This window comes from Muntiacus reevesi, chromosome 1, assembly GCF_963930625.1.
Source record: "Muntiacus reevesi chromosome 1, mMunRee1.1, whole genome shotgun sequence".
NCBI lineage: Eukaryota > Metazoa > Chordata > Mammalia > Artiodactyla > Cervidae > Muntiacus > Muntiacus reevesi.
Genome location: NC_089249.1, coordinates 243,178,077 through 243,194,558, shown reverse-complemented (window position 1 = coordinate 243,194,558; position 16,482 = coordinate 243,178,077). Strand labels below are relative to the sequence as shown.

The following is a 16,482-nucleotide window of genomic DNA, read 5'->3' as shown; positions in this document are numbered from 1 at the left end:
TATTAAATTTCCTAACTAGAGTCTGAGTGACTTCGAGGAATCCCTCATTAAGGTGGAGTGAGTCCAGTTGATCAGGACAAGGGGAACTGCTGCAGCTAGCTGCACAGCTGCCGAGCGTGGTGCTCCTGAGTTCTTCGGTGGTGGAGCTGACGAGTGTCCCTCAGCTGGACGATCCTCGGACTCACTCCTAGGAGTGCCTCCAGCTCTTGTTGTTACTTGGACAGTTCCTAGACCTCTCCGGGCCTGTGTTTCCTTCTCTATAGACTGGAGTTAATAACAGTTCCTACTTGATGTGACTGTAGTTAGACTGGATACACCAGTGCATGTAAAATTAGGAACAGGTTGTCTGGTGTGTACACTGCCTGCCTATGCTCAGTCACTTCAGTCGTGTCCTACTCTTTGTGACCCCATGGACTGTAGCCCTCCAGGCTCCTCCGTCCGTGGGATTTCCCAGGCAAGACACTGGAGTGGGTTGCCATTTCCTTCTCCAGGAGATCTTCCTGACCCAGGGATTGAACCCACATTTCCTCCATCTCCTGCATTGCAGATTCTTTACCTTCTGAGTTACCTGGGAAGCCCTGTGCACTGCACTCAATGGCTATTATTATATCCAGATGCAGAAGATCCTTACAAACTAAAGAACTATTAAGTAAATGGAAGATTCAATTCCAGACATTTTTTGTCTTCCTACATGCTAGGCACTGTGGATTATTTTCATTCTGTTTTTTGTTTTTTCTCCAGAGGGAAGAGCATCTATTCCAATGATTCATCTTCAAAGTGTCTTCGCTGTGCACGTCACTGTATTTGCTCAGCTCTGATCTTTCTGAGCTGCTTGAGGCTGACGGTAGCTTCTTTGTCTTCCTGGGCCTTAGACGGTTGGACTCAGGGCCATCTGCATCTGGATGCACAAATTCCCCAGGGGATTTTTCCTGGGCTGCCCTGGCAAAGAGTTTCATTAAGTAGGTCTTACTGGAAATTTCTAACCAGTATTCCTGATGAGTTTGAAGTTGCTGAATTGAGAAACCACTGGACCAGTTTTGTACTTTTCAACTCTAATAAACTTGAGTCTTAGTTGGGGAAATTAAAAAACTCATATTCCTGGAATTTGGCCCCTGAGCTTTCCACACTGAGAATCTGGGGGTGGGGCCCAGGAATTCGCATTTTAACAGTCTGATGGTGGTTGGAGGTGGCAAGTGCCACCCTTCCAAAAGGCTGGATCTCAGCTGATCTGATATTCAACATTCTAAAGGCCTGTTTTGGAAAAAGGATGTCTGGTTCCCAGTAGAACCTCCGTCCTAATGGTTCAGTAAGATGTGGGCTCATCCGTCCGTCATGACTGTCCATCACAACTGATGTCTGTGGATCCTCACAAGATTGACTTCAGCAGGGGTTGGCCAGTTTAGGGGAAGCCTGGCAATAAAGCACCTCTCTTAGTTTCAGTGTGTGAGGGGTCAGAGGCAGCCCTCAGCAGTTTCATGTGAAAGGGAGGGCACAGACAGAAGTGGAAGGAACAACTTATATCTCAGATCAAGAGACTGCATGGTAGAAGACTGGACGTTCCTTTGCTTTCTGAAGGAAGGTGACTCTGAAAAATGGCATGCTTCAGCAACAACCTATCACTGACCCTGAAGGCTCCAGGTGACAAGACTCCCCACTCTCCTTGCCACCTAGGATGCTGAGAAATCCACCTCCACACTATTTGCACAGGAGTAGAATGGGAGAGGGTGAGGGTGCTGAGGGGGGGAACTGTACTTTGAAGATTTCTGTTTAAAATTTCAGAGTTTGCACACCCATGTGGCGAAAATAGGCTAGCTTCCCTGGTGGCTCAGATGGTAAAGAATCCACCTGCAATGCAAGAGACCTGGGTTCAATCCCTGGGTTGGGAAGATCCCCTGGAGGAGGACGTGGCAACCCACTCCAGTATTCTTACCTGGAGAATCCCCACGGACAGAGGAAGCTGGTGGGCTATGGTCCACGGGGTTGCAGAGAGTCGGACACGACTGAACGACTCAACACAATGTGTAACACACAGTGGTGGCTGCCCTTAGAAAGGACCTGGATTTTCCAGTTTGCAACTCCCTCTGCCCGCCGCCCCCGCCAGCAGGCATTTCAACTTGCAACCATCCATCCAGTAGATGGGTGGACAACTATACATGGATCTCTGGGGCCAGGGTACCTGCTATGCTGGGCAACACTCAGGCTCGACTCCAGCTGATCAGCTGCAGTCGGTCTGCACAGGAGTGAGCAGGAGGGCGGGGTCAGACTTCTGTGACCTGCACTCATGTAGGGCGCACTGGAGGTAGAAGGGCAAATGGAGGGAAGACGGCTATCCCCAGTCACTGTCCTACACAGCTAGGGGCCGAACGCACAAGTGAAAGATCGGAGCTCCATGCGGGTATTCAAAGCGAACAACAGAGTGTGTCTCGTTTCTCATTTAGATCATTTATTAAGAGCAAAAGTCGGGCCATCCCATCTGTGTGATATTGCAACATGAAAAGTCATATACATACTAAGGAGACCCCACAGAATTGAGAGCCTTTCAACAGTACAGAGCCATAGATTACAAAACTAAAATACAAATGATCCCCCCAATTGGCAGGAAACATATACAATGAAGAGGCCTGGAATGGAAGGGCACTTGCTTTTCGATAAGGCAGTTACAAAATGGAAAAAAAAAAACCAAACCCAAACCAACCCGCACCCCTAAAACACTCTGATGGGCTGAACAGATAACAGACATGTGAAACAGGGATCCTGCACAAGCCTCTGCCATTGGCAAAGATATGTTCATTAAATGAAAGCCATTGAAGAGTTTGTGTTTGAAGATGCAAGCCAGATGAAATGACTGTAGACATTCCTACTGTAAGAAAAGTCCCACCCTGCCTCTGGCTGGATTCCACCTCAAAAAATGGGATTGACTTTACCCTTCCTAACCATGAACTTGGAAACAGTCTGTAATAAAATGAAAGGAATACAAAAGCACCCCTAGAGCACCACGCTTCCCAGGGTGTGGTCTTGAGCTCACCTGTCCTTCAGTTCAACTGTCTCTCTCGCTAACAGGGACGGGGGCAGCAAATGGCAGGGCCACAGAGCTGTGTCTGCTCAAGTCAGGGTCACCTGATTGACCCACCTGAAAGGCAAGTGCATTTCATGAGAACTTAGATTCTAGGACACCACCACATTTCCCACTAGGACTCTGGAACCTTGGTCTTAAATTACAGGCTCTTTCTGATCTCCCTTCCCATTCATTTTACAAAACTCAACTGATGGCCTTCCAGTCAGGTCTCACAGCCTGGAGTTCTGCAGGTTGGTTCACAGTCCCTGAGAGCCAGGCTGGCCTGGGGGACCTCTGCTCAGGGGCAGGTCTCAAGGACCTGAGGGCAGCTCCCTTGCAGAATGGGTTCCAGCTACGCTGTGAGTTGTGAAGTGAACGAGCGCTAAGTGGGTCTAGATGATGCCAAAGCATTCAGGCAAGTCTTTTCGAATCTTCGTTTCCCCATCTCTAAAAATCAATGACTGGGCAATGGCAACCTTTAAGGAGTTTCCAGCTTGAAAATATGGCACCTCTCTGACACTGAGACATGTGGTTCCCCCAAGTTCCTAAGCTTTGCTTTCTCCACAAAAGCAGTGTGTGCAGTACTTGCAGGAATCTTAAGGTATAAGCCCTTAGGGGCTATTTAACCTTTCAACTCCAGGACAGCATGATCATAGTTTACAATCTTCCAGCTAAAACTTTTCCTAAGTTTTGTGAGGCAAACACAAAACGAAGGCCTCTTCTGTCCTAAGGTATTTTTTAGCAGTTCTGGAAGCACTCTCTTCTCCCCTGACCTCCTCCATCAGCTTTAGCAAGACTGAGGGAGTATAACTGGGGTTTCCTCAACACCTTCAATAAGGAACTAAATGGACTGATGATACTGAGGGGAGAAGAGTCGGGACACCAACGTGTCTGTTTGCTAGCTGCTCCGTCCCCAGAGACAAACACTATACCCTGGGGTGGTGCCAGCGATGAGTCCTTGGCTAACGTACTTGGCCCCCATTAGGCAGAGACTAAGATGGAAATTACTGAGAACACAGAAAAGCCAGAGGTTTACGAAGACAGGACAGGCTTCCCCAGGAGGTAGGAGTTCTCTGTCCTCGGAGGTGTTTAAGCCCAGACTGCTCAAACCTTGGTGGGACGGTTGTAGGCAGAATGTCAGCACCTATGGGAGACTGGACTGGATGACTTAGAGGTCCTTTCCCAACTTTTGGATCTTGTCGCTGTAATGACAGAGTCCTCAGATGATTTCTGTGCAGTAACAGCTCTGGGATCCGTGGTTGGGCTCCTGAGTAAGTTCCCACTCTGGCTTTCTCCTTCCTACCATGCAGGTGCCCTCCAGGATGTTAACAAAAAGTCCCCACTAAATAAACAGCTGAAATGCCAAGGTTAGATGCAACATTCCAGCTGCAAGCAGTTATTCATATCTGCTCTCTGGAAGACTAGCTGTGACTATTTAGCTATGACAGGAACATCTAACAACTTGGCGGCTGCATCACATACATGAAATTCCTCTTCCTTTTACACCCCTGGTCTTGAATCCTTTGGTTGCAATCTCTCAAGGGATTTGGCTATGATCTTTTTCACATGCTGTTGCCAACCTAAGAGTCTGTTCACTGAAATAAAGTCTGTCCATTTGTTTTTTAAAAACCTTAAAAGGAAGCAACACGGATGGCAAGATGTTGACAATTCCATGTGACACTCTTCAGGGCACAGGAAAGAACGAAGCAGGCTGGAACTGAGGCAGGAGCCGTGCTCTTTAAGAAGACAAAGCCAGTTCTGGATTGCATATTCCAGTTTTGCCCAGGAGCACCAAGAGGAGAGAAGGCAATGCTGCGACGTGACAGGTAGAGAGAAGCACGAGTCCTTGACGGGTGGCAGAGAAATGCAGGCAGCCATGATGAGCGCTGCGCTCCCCAAGCCCCACTGCTCCCCACAGCCAGACCTGGTTGCTTTGGAGGGTCGGCCACCTCTAACAGGTAGACGTCTCCTGCTCCAGATCAAACCGTGGGAAACTGCAGAAGAGGCTAAGGCAAGTGGCTTAGTGGTCTGATGAAACAGATTTCTGCACACAAGAAAAATACAAGCTCAGAGAGTTTTGTCTTTTCTCTCATCTAAGATGCTTTCGAAGGTTGAAAAGACACCCACAACTTCCACGCTCCAAAGGCCCTCTCCTTAGAGGAAAGCTGGCACAGGATTTGAGGGCGCACAGCATCTGGCTGAGGGGGAAGCTTCCCAGGCTTCATATGGGAATGAAAGCACTCTCACAGCCACTCTTGAACAGATGGGACCTAATACCACAGCTTCTTGTACAGAAGTGCATTGCTGTCTCTTAACTGGGAACACAGGTCTGCTGTTGAAGAAACAGTGACATGACCTACACGTCCACAATTCTGGTTCAAACATCAGAAAAATACACTTTTTTTTCTCAAGGAGTTGTGGACATTTCCAGAGAGCAGGTTCCCAATGTCTTAAGCCTATCTGCCCCCTAACTCCAGCCTGACGAGAAAACACTTTCTTGGATAAAGGGGGCTTGGTGTTTGATGCCTTCAAAGCCTTTCTAACAGCTCCTCAGGGGGGAAAAAAAAATCTACTTTAGAGCCTTCTTGATGCCCACACATCAAGAGCCTTCAGCTGTGAGTAGTGAGATTCTTAACACCTATTGAATCTGCACAACTGAAAACACACACAGAGCACCCTGATGTGCCGTCCATGGCCAGGTGTATGAAAATAAAATCCACTCAGTACCAAGTATGCTCTATGTACATTCATTTATACATATCTTAAAAGGCTGCAATCTGCTAGACATGCGTGGTGAACACTGGTGAAGGCTGGGCTGCAGCTGAACACACGGTGCTTTACTGAGGGAGTGTTGGTCCTAGCCCTGCCCACAGAAAGCACGCTCCGTGGAACTGACACCTTTGGCCACTCTACCACCCGGCTGGGTGTGTATGTGTTGGGGGTTGTTCTGACTTCTCTGTGTGGATGCTCAGATTAAATCATCTATGAGACACTAAATCACTCTGCCAGGCTACGCTGTCCAGTGCTGCTTCTATTTTTTAAGGCTTAAGGAAGAACTCAGAATGAAAACTGAGTTAGAAAGCGGTACCTTTGACCACAACTTTTGTCAAGGTGGTCAGAAATTAGAATTCAAGTCCTTTCTTCTCTTTTCTTCCCACTCCCTGTCCACATCCTCTGCCCTCCAATACACTGACTACAAAATTTTGCAAAAGCATACTTTTGGATATAAAGCTTTGTTTTCAAAGGATACTTTGGCTCTGATATAATTAGATAGAGGAATCTGAGGTTTTGAACATAAAAAAAAAATCAGGTAATTATTAATACTTAAAAAAAAAAAAAAACACTTTAGCAACCTTCCCCATAAGAGAGAGGCAAATTGCTCACAAAAATGAACATCAGATGGCACTGACCTGTGTTGCTCAAACCCATGATTTGTTGCTGACCCCCAAAGAGGCCAAAGCTGGTCAGACTTTCTATCCCAGAGCTGGACTTCAGAGCAGAAACCACCTGGTCCTTGGCAGCTTCCTTGTGGTTGTGAATTAAGGATTAGTATTTCTGAAAACAAGAGCCCCAAACCACTAAATATCTCCATGTGTCAAAGCATTTCTGGCCCAGGAGAATGACTGAAGTCCCAGTACATCACTTCACCCTGAAGTATGAAGCGTGGAGGGGTGCACAACGGGCCACGGCTCCCAGGAGGGACTCGGCATCAGGGTTTCTGGCACCTCCACAAATACAGCTTGGCACAGGAGTCTGCCCCGGAGTCCCGGTCTGACCTGAAACCTCCTGCTGGTGCATCAGGACTTCCTCACGCTCTAGAAGTGACGTGGTGAGCAACAGGAACAGCAGAGGCCTCGATACCAAGAGGTGGGAAGCCCCAGACTGGCTCTGCTAGTTACAGTTGGATGTGCCAGTAAACCTTGCCTGGGTGCCTACTGTGTACACAGCACAGAGCTGGTGAGGGGCCGGGCTCAAATGATTTGCTGATAAGCGACAAAACGTGGTGTCTACGTCCCTGGCAGACGTCTGCTCATGCACCTCTCTGCCAGCCGTACCTTGCTGCTGGTCCGGGGCTATACCTCACAAGCAGTCGCATGGAACTACAAGGTGACTACCAAAATATCTGTCATCCCACGTGTCCAGCAGAATTGACTTAATGCTCTGTAGAATGCGGTAATGCATTGTCTTCCTTTCATTCTTTTTCTGATCTTGTGATTTTTTTAGTCCGGTAGTTGCCTTAAAAGAAAGTCTGTGTATAAACATGCTGAATCATGAGAATATAATCCTCCTGCCCGAAAAGATTTACAGTATTCATTATTCAAACTTTTTTATTTACAATAAAATTTAACAGTCTTTATGGGCTTAAATGTAGCAAGATGTCACCTGTGCATTAAGTATTATACTTCATTCCTTGAAGGTGTGCTTCGTCATCACTCAAGCTGCTTGCCACTCTCTGACTTCTGGTCCAGTCTACTCTTGTTACTCTTCACCATGTAGATGAAGTAAGCAAGGGTCTCCTTTTCATTCACAGGTATGTTCCTGAAGTGTCGGCTGACAGTCTATATGGGAGGGAAAAACAGAGCCCAAGAAAGCATGTTAATAAACCAGGGCCGTGGATTCTCAGTTGTGTAAAAGGGAAACAGCAAGCTGCTTCCAGAGCTGGGAGGGAGTTATGATTACTGCACAGCTCCCCGCAGTGCTCCAGAATAGAGAATGTGAATGCCCTTCTTTCCCAGGCTTAGGGGATTTGGTTTCCAGGCTTCCAAAAGCAACATTTTAACCCACAGCACTCCCAAGATGCAGTCCTATTTCAGGGACAGATAGCCTATCCATCACAGCATAGTCTCAAGGTCATTTCCATGGAGGAGGACACTGGGACTGCTCTGGGTGACCAGCTGCTACCATAACCTCTCAGGCCTTGGAACTGGGCCAAAAAGTGTCTTTTTAAAATTGTGTCAAATAAATAGCCAACTGAAGAGATGTAAGGGTCTGACCCAAAAAATCATCTAAATAGTATGCAACTGCTTCTTGAAAGACATCAGATTTGAAGGAAAATTCATCATATATTATATATTCCCAATACTTTGATCTATTTCAAGTCCTGAGAATGCAGTCTCTGCTTGCCCCATCTCATTCCATCCTTCCCACCAGGGGTGGACACTGGTTTTGAAGTATGAAAGGCTTATGTACTTCTATGTTTTATCTGGATGCTAGCGAAGGAGAGGTTTAAGAAAAAATGATGGATCAGCAAGAAAGCTCTCAAGTAAAGATCAAAAACCAACAGGGATGTGAGCCCATAAGGAAATCTCTGAATGGACCAAGGGCTCTAGGACAGATAAAAAGGGAGTCAGAGAATGAAAACTACAGAGTGGTTGTCTCTGGGTGGTTGGATTGTATTTTCCATCATCTCCAAATTTTCTATAAAAGAGAGAAAAATACATTTAGAAAATAAGGATGAGAGGATGCCAAAATACATACCAATAGGACAGAAGCATCAAGGCAGGCTGTTAGTATATTAAAATAATGGCCAATGGAGCACCCCAACCCCATCCCATGCCCTGAACTAGATAAGGACTCAGGGCTCGAGAAAATATTCTTGGGCTCCATTCATTATAATAAACACTTCTATTACCAATACCAGAGTAGAAAAAAATCAAGGAAAGAAAACAAAGAAAGAAAAATAGCTCCTACAGAATATGAGTGAAGGTTTAGAGATGATTAATCAGACACACCTCATGTACAGAATGGAACATATCTGGAAAGAATCTTGCAAAACAAGATTCAAACAAACAAGCAAACAAAAGAACTCTCAGGACTTAGAATCAGGAGTCACGAGATTCCAAGCTACCAACTTGCTATGTGATTTTAAGCAAGTCCTTTCTTTTTCTCTGTGCCCTGGTTTCTTTTATGGAAATCAGGCCTTTCTAGGTCTAAAGCTGGGGGATTCTAAACTGTGCAAAAGAGGGAAGAGGAAGTTGCTTCTAGAGGTATGGAGGGGTTCATACACAGGAAGAATCGAGGTCACAGTCAGCAGCACAGTGCTGGAGCTCCCTCTTTAGAGGGCAAGATTGTCTACCTACTTCTGCTAACTGGGCCTTATTGAAGCCTGGTCTGGTCTGCAATTTGTAGTGTCGTTTATAACGTCGGAGAGTGTTCACCTGCAGCTGGAACAGATCAACCTAGAGAGAAGAGGAGAAACACATTATCCATCACCTGACCAGTCACGACTCATCAAATGCCCCCATGTGCCTAGCACTATGCTAGGTAGGGGTGGGGAGGGAGAGGACTACAGACAAGTCTTAGAAATGGCCCACTGAGGACTAATTACTGGCTGGGAGGACAGAAACAACAGTGGAAGCAGAATTCTGGCCAGGGAGGGGTGGTCCTAGAAGGCTGATGGAGGTGGTGAAGCTTATGCTAAGGACAGGCAGGGTTTTGAAAGGGAGCAAGGAACACAGAGTAGGGAATTATAGAGAAGGCCATGAGCTCAGAAAGTCAGGGGAGAAACACACGGGCTAGGAGATCAGAGGCACTTATGGTGGGTTTAAAGGGTGAGACTGGGTGGTAGCATGTCTTGACAAGCAGAAGGAGTGATCCTGGTTTGGGGAGGGGGGTGCTATCCCCAGAAGATGAATCTGTGGTGGTTTGTAGGAAAACTGACTGGGGTGCGGGGGGATGACAGGGAGCTGCTGCAGTGATGATCCAGAAATGAGATGGGAAAGCAGGGGTGCTGATGCTGGAGGGGGCAGCAGGCAAGGAGAGAAAAGGGAAAAAGCAGACAGACATCTAGAGGACAGGTCAGAGCTCGGCCCAGAGTGGACAGAGGGGGTGAAGGAGGACAGCAGGACGTACTAGTGTTCTCAGATAGTTCTCCCCTAGGCCTAGCCGTCAGGTGTAAGGATCCTTAACCGCCCCCCACCCAGAGAAAGCTCAAAGCTACTGTAGCAGATGTACAAATCGGCAGGCTAGGGTCTGGGTCTCTGCAGATGACTGGGTAACAGAGGGGAAAGGACTCTCCTTTCATTTTTCTCTAATAAAGGAAGAGAGTAAAGCTGCACAGTCATGAAATAGTGAAGGCCTGGAAAGTTGGGCTGCCTTTACCTGCCTCTAAAAGAGATGTTCTTGCTTCAGGCAGGTGGAGAGCACTTAAAAACAAAATGAATGATCAATATGAGGGACCAAAGTCCTTCATTCTTTTCAAACATTCCTCAAATCTTTTTCTTTTTGTGAAAAGCATTTTGATAGTGAATACATCCATTCCTTCGTAAAATAATAATGCTAAAAGCATTAGAAAGATACTGTAAACCAGTGATAGAAAAGGGGGCACAGAGAGGGGCAGGGGAAAGGGCCATATTTTCAAAGATTTTCCTCCGCATCTGCAGACAAAGGCCCGCCTACTCTTTCTATTCCTACACAGTCATTTTCACCCTGAGTGCTAACAGGCGGTTGCCTTATGAAATATTCATGTGTCAAATATTCAATGTACATTATAAATGGCTCTTCTTTTGCTGAGTCTTAAGTGAAAACAATTTAGACAGAAAGAAAATTAGATATTCATTCTTGTTAACCTTGCTTAATACACACTGGTACTTTGACGGGATGGTGGCCTTCTGGTTTGAGAAGCAATGGTTCTCCGCAGGACAGTTCTGCCCCCAGGGGACACCTGCAATGTCTGCAGACACCGGGAGTGGTGGCATGCCTGGCACCTGGTGGGTAGAGGCCAGGGATACTGCTCAACATCCTACGAGGCACAGGACAGCCGCCACCACAAAGAATTATCTGGCTCCAAATGTCAACAGTGCCACTGTTGAGAAACTCTGTGCCAGCGTAACTGACCTTGGAACAGATCTTGGGGAATAAGCCTGGACCAGGAATCAGAGAATGATAGAAAATCCGAGCTGGTGGGACTTGACAATTTATACCTTCATTTTGCAGACCAGGAAACAAAGCGGAAGTGACTTCCCCAATCCATACACACTCAGTCTCCATCTTTAAGGGCAAAATCAAAGTTCTGAAAAACTCGGTATTGTGGTTGTATTTAAGTACTTTTCAGGGGCTTCTTGAAGAAAGGCAGTACAGATACTGAAGAGGGCACTGGATTGGGGCCCCCAAACTGAGTGCGTGACCTTGAGTGTCTGTGCCTGTCAGTAAAATGGTGGGGCGGTTAGACCAGTTGATTTCTAAGCTTTCAGCCCTCAGGTTCCATATTACTATGATGCTATGATTCACTTTTCAAATACACCACAGCAACACAAAGGCGACTAAAGTTACTTCTTAGATCAGGCCAGAGGTAAGGATCAGGTCAGAATTCATTCTCCCAGCCTTCTCAAGGTGAAGTTTTGGACTTTTACCTCAGGAATGTCAGTGTCATGCTCAGGAGAATCCCCGCCATCGTCACTTGTCTTCCTCTTCCTCTTATTTCGTACACTCTGGATGAAATTTTTGTGAAAATCGCAAATATACAGATGCCTTACCTGATGGGAAGCAAATTAAAGTCAGAGTTGCCAATCCCATGGAAACAGCAACAGGTATCTGTCAAACTATTGGCCTTTTCTCCTTTGTGAGGCACTGGAGAGACCACAGGAAGAAACAGATACAAGCCATCATTTCCTCAAAGAGAACACTAATATCACACGGGCAGTTCATTATAAATCAAGTGCCCCCTGGATGATAAACACAACACATGTGACAGACACAGCAAAGGGCAGGGCTCCTGCAGCTGAGGTAACTGGAGTGGAAGTCCCTGACCAGAAGAAGACTGCAGGGATATAGGAAGCATTCTGATGGGACAGCCAAGATTGAAGTTTCAAAGGAGGCTGACAGAAGGTGTGAGTGAGGAGGCCCTGAGGAGACTGTATCACTGAGGTGAAAGTGACTGCCTGTGTAGGAGCATCGGGAGAAATTCAGGGTTTGGGACATGAGAACAGCTTAGACTTTCCTTCAAACAAGACAGAGTTCCCCTGCGACATGACATCTTCAGACCTGTAGGAGTGAGTAACTTACACGGGGCTGGAATGCACTGCCCCTGGGAGCAGGAAAGCGGGCACTGTGGTAATGATAGGATAACAGGCCATCCTATTTTAACATTGACAATAGCAACTACTGTACCATGACAACCCTCTGAAAAACTATTTCTATGTATCAATTTATAATTCTTGCATCAGCACTCATGTAATCCACAAAGAGAAGAAGCAGAAAGAGGTGCAGAGATTCTCACAAGGTGAAACCACATAAAAGAAGCTGGATACCACTGCTGATTTTCTAATGGAGGCTGGAGGCATAATAGTAAGTGAAGGTGGAAGCAGCAGCTAAGATGTGAAGGACGTGTTTTTATTAAGAATATAAGTACCAGGGTTGAGATGGAGGAACCATTCAAGAACCTAACAAACTGAATGCCTGTGTAAATGACTTGGGGTTGTTGACACTGAACCAGATGTTACACAAATGTTCTTGAGAGACTTCTGAATTTGAGTTTATTCCTCAACTGCTTAAAGATAAAAGTAAGCTGATAGGAAACCAGCGTAATTAATTCAGGCCTTTCCATGGAGAAAATAATGGAAACTGTTTCTTATTCACATGAATCAGCACTTTCATGTGGTTAGATTAGTGAGCCATGAGTAGTTTTACATTTACATTGTGATAGTGTCTTGCAGACAGCAGGTATCCAATAAATGTTTCTGTACCAACACAGGCAGCCCCTTGCATCTAAAAGCAGCTTAGGTCAGTAAAAGCCACATTTACATACGGCTACAAATTTGAATAACTTTGCCAGATTCAACTCTGTCAAAGGACTTTCAGACACAGCACGTGTCACAGTCTCAAAGAATCCCATCCAGCTGATGCATAGACGACTGGACATGCTTTCATCAGGGAAGAAAGCACATTCACAACATATCCTACATCCCCCATGCTAGCTAGTTTCACATGTAAGACTAAGCTGTTCTTCAAATTCACAGACTGACAGACTTAGAAAAAGAACAGGCAGAGGCATGATTCCTAAAGCAGTGACTGGGAGATTTTCAGGTCAAGATGCTAGAATAATAGAATCCTAGATGGAAAAGAACTCAGCAATCACTAGTGCAAACCCCCCGGCTCCCATCTCATTTTCTAGAGATATAAACTGAAGCCACCTTAAGTGAGGAAATGACCTGGCCAAGGTCATCCAGACCTTCTAACCCCAGGCACACGTCCTTCCTACTGCAACACCTTCCTTACGTTGCTCTCCACTTCCACTTTCCCCCAGTAAAAAAGCAGATATATGTCAATTGGAGTGATGTTTGAAAGCATGTTATATCTTAATAAATCACAGAACACTGCCAATGCCTATACAGAAGGAGTTAAACTGCCTGAGTTGGATTTAAGGTGCTATTATTTTAAAAGGTTCTCTGCTAGACCCTTTTACAAGATAAATAGTCATTATTCTTCCTTAACCATTTTCAAGTACATATTGGTTTTCAGAATTTCAAAGCTCAGTGGCCTTTGGGGAGTTGGGGGTGTCGGAAGGAGGGTGATAGAAAAGGCTCTTTTTTTTTTTTTTCCTGTTTCACTTTCTGCAACAGCTAAAAATTCTTGTAACACAGCAGTTACTTAGAATTGAATTCCTGCCTAAGCCTGTGAGAATGAAATAGAATCCCTTTCAGAAATAATGACTCTTCAACACCACCTTGAAACAAACTATGAGTGAGTCTGCCTTGAAATCCTACTCCTTCAAAAGCATTACCTTTTGGGGACTCTAGTACTGGGCTCAGGCTGCCTCTCTTCCAGACAGTGTGTATCAAAGTCAACCTAGCCCCACACAGGTTTTCCAGAGGGGTCACGGGGAAAATGGAGTCCCAGATGCAGCAACACAGCTGCTCAGAGGGTGGGCTTAAAAGAACCGGGAATTTCTGTTTCTTAAGGACTGGAAAAAATAGTAAGTAAAGACTTTCAACAATCTACACAGAAGGTGGGCAGGGCTTGCATGAGGATGAATCCACTGCTGTCCTTGAATTGAGCATTTCACTTCCATATTGTCCCATTCCAGGCCACCACTGTGGCTAGCCAGTTATTTGCTCTTGGTTGAATTCCTTTCATTCACTGATAGAAACTTGTAGTGAGAAAGCCATCAATTCGCCCCTAACCACTTAAAAATAGCATCTTTCCACTGGAGAGTTGCAAATATAATTGTTAGCTTAAAACAACAACTGGACGGTGAGAGTAAGAGTGTAGAAGAAAGCGCATGGAAGATATTTTTAATTTTTTATTTATTGAAGACTTAATCAAGCCTTATGTGTGAGGCCCGGAAGTAAATCAGACAACAGATTCAAGAAATTAACCAGCCTCTTAGGTGCTGTGTGACTTTGGCACCCTCGCTTCCTTATCTCTGGGTCTCAGTTTCCCTTGTAACATCAGAAGTGGAAAAAGTGGGTGTCCTTTCAGTTTAACGAGCAATCTCTGATTTCCCCCCAAAGTGGAGAAATTTTGATCTTAAAAGAGAAGACATGGTAACCACCTAATCTAGCTGGTCCACCTGACTATTAAATACCCCCCTAACTCATTTCCAATTCCTAATCACCTGGCAGCCACTTTAGGCTTACAGCAACAGATGTCAAACGAAAAAGTTCTTAATTGGTTGACAATAGACACACCTTCAGAATTTTTAGAATAGTTAACTACAGTAGTGAAATCGCACCGGAAAAGTTTTCTATTCAAATTTAAATTACCCACCCCCACCGCTCCCCGGGCATTTCTAAAGAACTTAACTCTATAAAAGTAGGTTTTCTTCCTTCCAAATCACTTTGACCGCCTGAGCCACCTCCCAAGACCAGGTCCTGGCCTTATTTCTGCCACATCCTTGAAAATCCCATTTCCCCACAGCTGCCTGCTAAGCAGCGAGCTCGGCGACCCTGTGCAGAAGCTGAGGCCGCCGCAGACAGGAAAGGAGCTGCCACCTTTCCTTTTCTGAAGGAATAACAGGGATCCGAGAAGGAGGGAGAAGTTGGAGAAGAGCCGGGTCCCTTCATCACCTGCTCCTCCGTGGGCCAACCAAATGAGCCCACCTCTTCCTACTCCCCTGCCTACACCGATAAAACGCGCTAAAAACTGGTGTCAGATCTTGCCAGGCAGGAAGGGTCCTTGGAGCAGACTCGCCACCAACCTCCCGGATTTGGGCAGAGTCCTAGTTAGAGCCCGTCAACGCCGAGCGGCCTTTGCAAGCCTGAGTCCAACTCATCAATTTGCAGATAAAGGGCGGCGAGGCCCAGGGCGGGGAGGGCCCCCGAGTCCCTCCCGCAGCCCGGGGCAGCGGCCCGAGAGCCGCCCGGCGCGGGGACCCAGCCGGGGGCGGGGGCGGACTCACGCTCTTGTCGATGTCCAGCTTGAGTTTCTTCTGCGAGATGCTCTTCTGGACTCTCTTGCTGAAGGAGGCGTTGCCCGCGGGCCGGACGCAGCGCTCGCCGTCCTCGATGAGGCAGCAGCTCTGGCCGTAGCCCGGGGCGGCGGCGGGGGCGGCGGGGGGCCCTTCGCGGCTGTCCTCCTCGGTGCTAAAGCCGTTCATCTCCTCGCCCCGGGCCGGCCCCTCTGGGGGAAGGTCCCCCGTAGGCCACTCCGCAGCCGCGCTCCCCGCGGGGCAGGTCGCCGAGGCCCCCGCGTTCGAGGGTCCCAGAGTCCGAATCCAGCCGAGGCGCTGCCCGGCCCCGCGCCCGGGAGGCCCGGCTCCGCTCTGCCGCGCTCCGGCTCCTTCGGTTCCCGGCCCGCGTCTCCACCAAGCCCCTTCCTCCCTGCTCGCGGCCCCGGGGTCGTCTCCCGCGGCTTGCAGGGCCCCGCCGGGAGTCACCCTGAGGCGCCTTCTGCCGGGGGCCCTGAACCGTTACCCTTCGGCGGGGACGTCCAGGAGGGCGTCCCAGGAAGCACCAGCTCCCCGAGGACTCCGGGCCCGGGTTGCCAGAGGGTTCTGAGGGCCCCCGTAGGCTCCCGCCTTCTTTCGGCTGCCGGGCAAACTCGCCGCCGGGCAGCTCCCCCGGGGTGGCGCGGCCTCCCCGCGCGGGGCCCGGCCTCGAACCCGCGGCGCCCGGGCCCCGCGGCTCCTCCGGCCCGCCCCACCCCTGCAGCCACTCGGCTGCGCCCCGAGTCCCGAGGCAGCCCCTTGGCAGCCGGGCCGCCGCCCGCCCAACGCTCCGCACCACAACAGTTCGCTCCCCCCCGCCCTCCGCGGGACAGCGGAAGTCCCGCCTCCGAGAGCCCATTGGTAGTCTTTCCTATGTGGGCGGGGCCTCCGCCGCCGCTGGCACGTCCCATTGGGCGCCATCGCCGCCAGTCCCCGGCGCCTGGCTACTTCCTGGACTCTGCTGGGATGGGTTCAAAGTAGAGAAAGTGGAAGAAGGAAGAGTTCCCCGGGTGAGGGAGACGAGCCGGGCCGCAGACTTTCCGGGCTCAGGGAGGGATGGTTA

At 48.0% G+C, this 16,482-nt stretch overlaps 1 protein-coding gene across 4 annotated transcripts; it reads right to left on the bottom strand.

Annotated features, from left to right (window-relative positions):
- Positions 1–2,421: 2,421 nt before the first annotated feature.
- SAP30L (SAP30 like) lies at positions 2,422–16,218 on the bottom strand. Of its 4 annotated transcripts, none has more exons than XR_010660931.1 (5): positions 15,393–16,218; positions 11,407–11,529; positions 9,136–9,234; positions 6,466–7,614; positions 2,422–5,387 (listed from the first exon to the last, which is right to left on the bottom strand). XR_010660931.1 is itself a non-coding variant. In XM_065918972.1 (5 exons), the coding sequence occupies exons 1-4, from the start codon at positions 15,588–15,590 to the stop codon at positions 7,486–7,488; spliced, it is 549 nt and encodes a 182-aa protein (XP_065775044.1). In that variant the 5' UTR covers positions 15,591–16,218; the 3' UTR covers positions 2,422–7,343; positions 7,439–7,485. The 4 variants fall into 4 exon arrangements, 3 of the variants coding, with proteins under 3 accessions (XP_065775044.1, XP_065775045.1, XP_065775043.1); XM_065918972.1 differs by having other exon boundaries at positions 2,422–7,343; positions 7,439–7,614; XM_065918973.1 differs by having other exon boundaries at positions 2,422–7,291; positions 7,439–7,614.
- Between the last annotated feature and the right edge of the window lie 264 nt (positions 16,219–16,482).

Coding starts and splice junctions, on each gene's coding strand:
- SAP30L (XM_065918971.1), bottom strand. CDS start 15,590: ATGAACGGCTTTAGCACCGAGGAGGACAGCCGCGAAGGGCCCCCCGCC. Junction 11,530..15,392: donor AGCTGGACATCGACAAGAGC/GTGAGTCCGCCC, acceptor GCTTCCCATCAG/GTAAGGCATCTGTATATTTG. Junction 7,615..9,135: donor ATAAGGCCCAGTTAGCAGAA/GTAGGTAGACAA, acceptor CCTCCCATATAG/ACTGTCAGCCGACACTTCAG.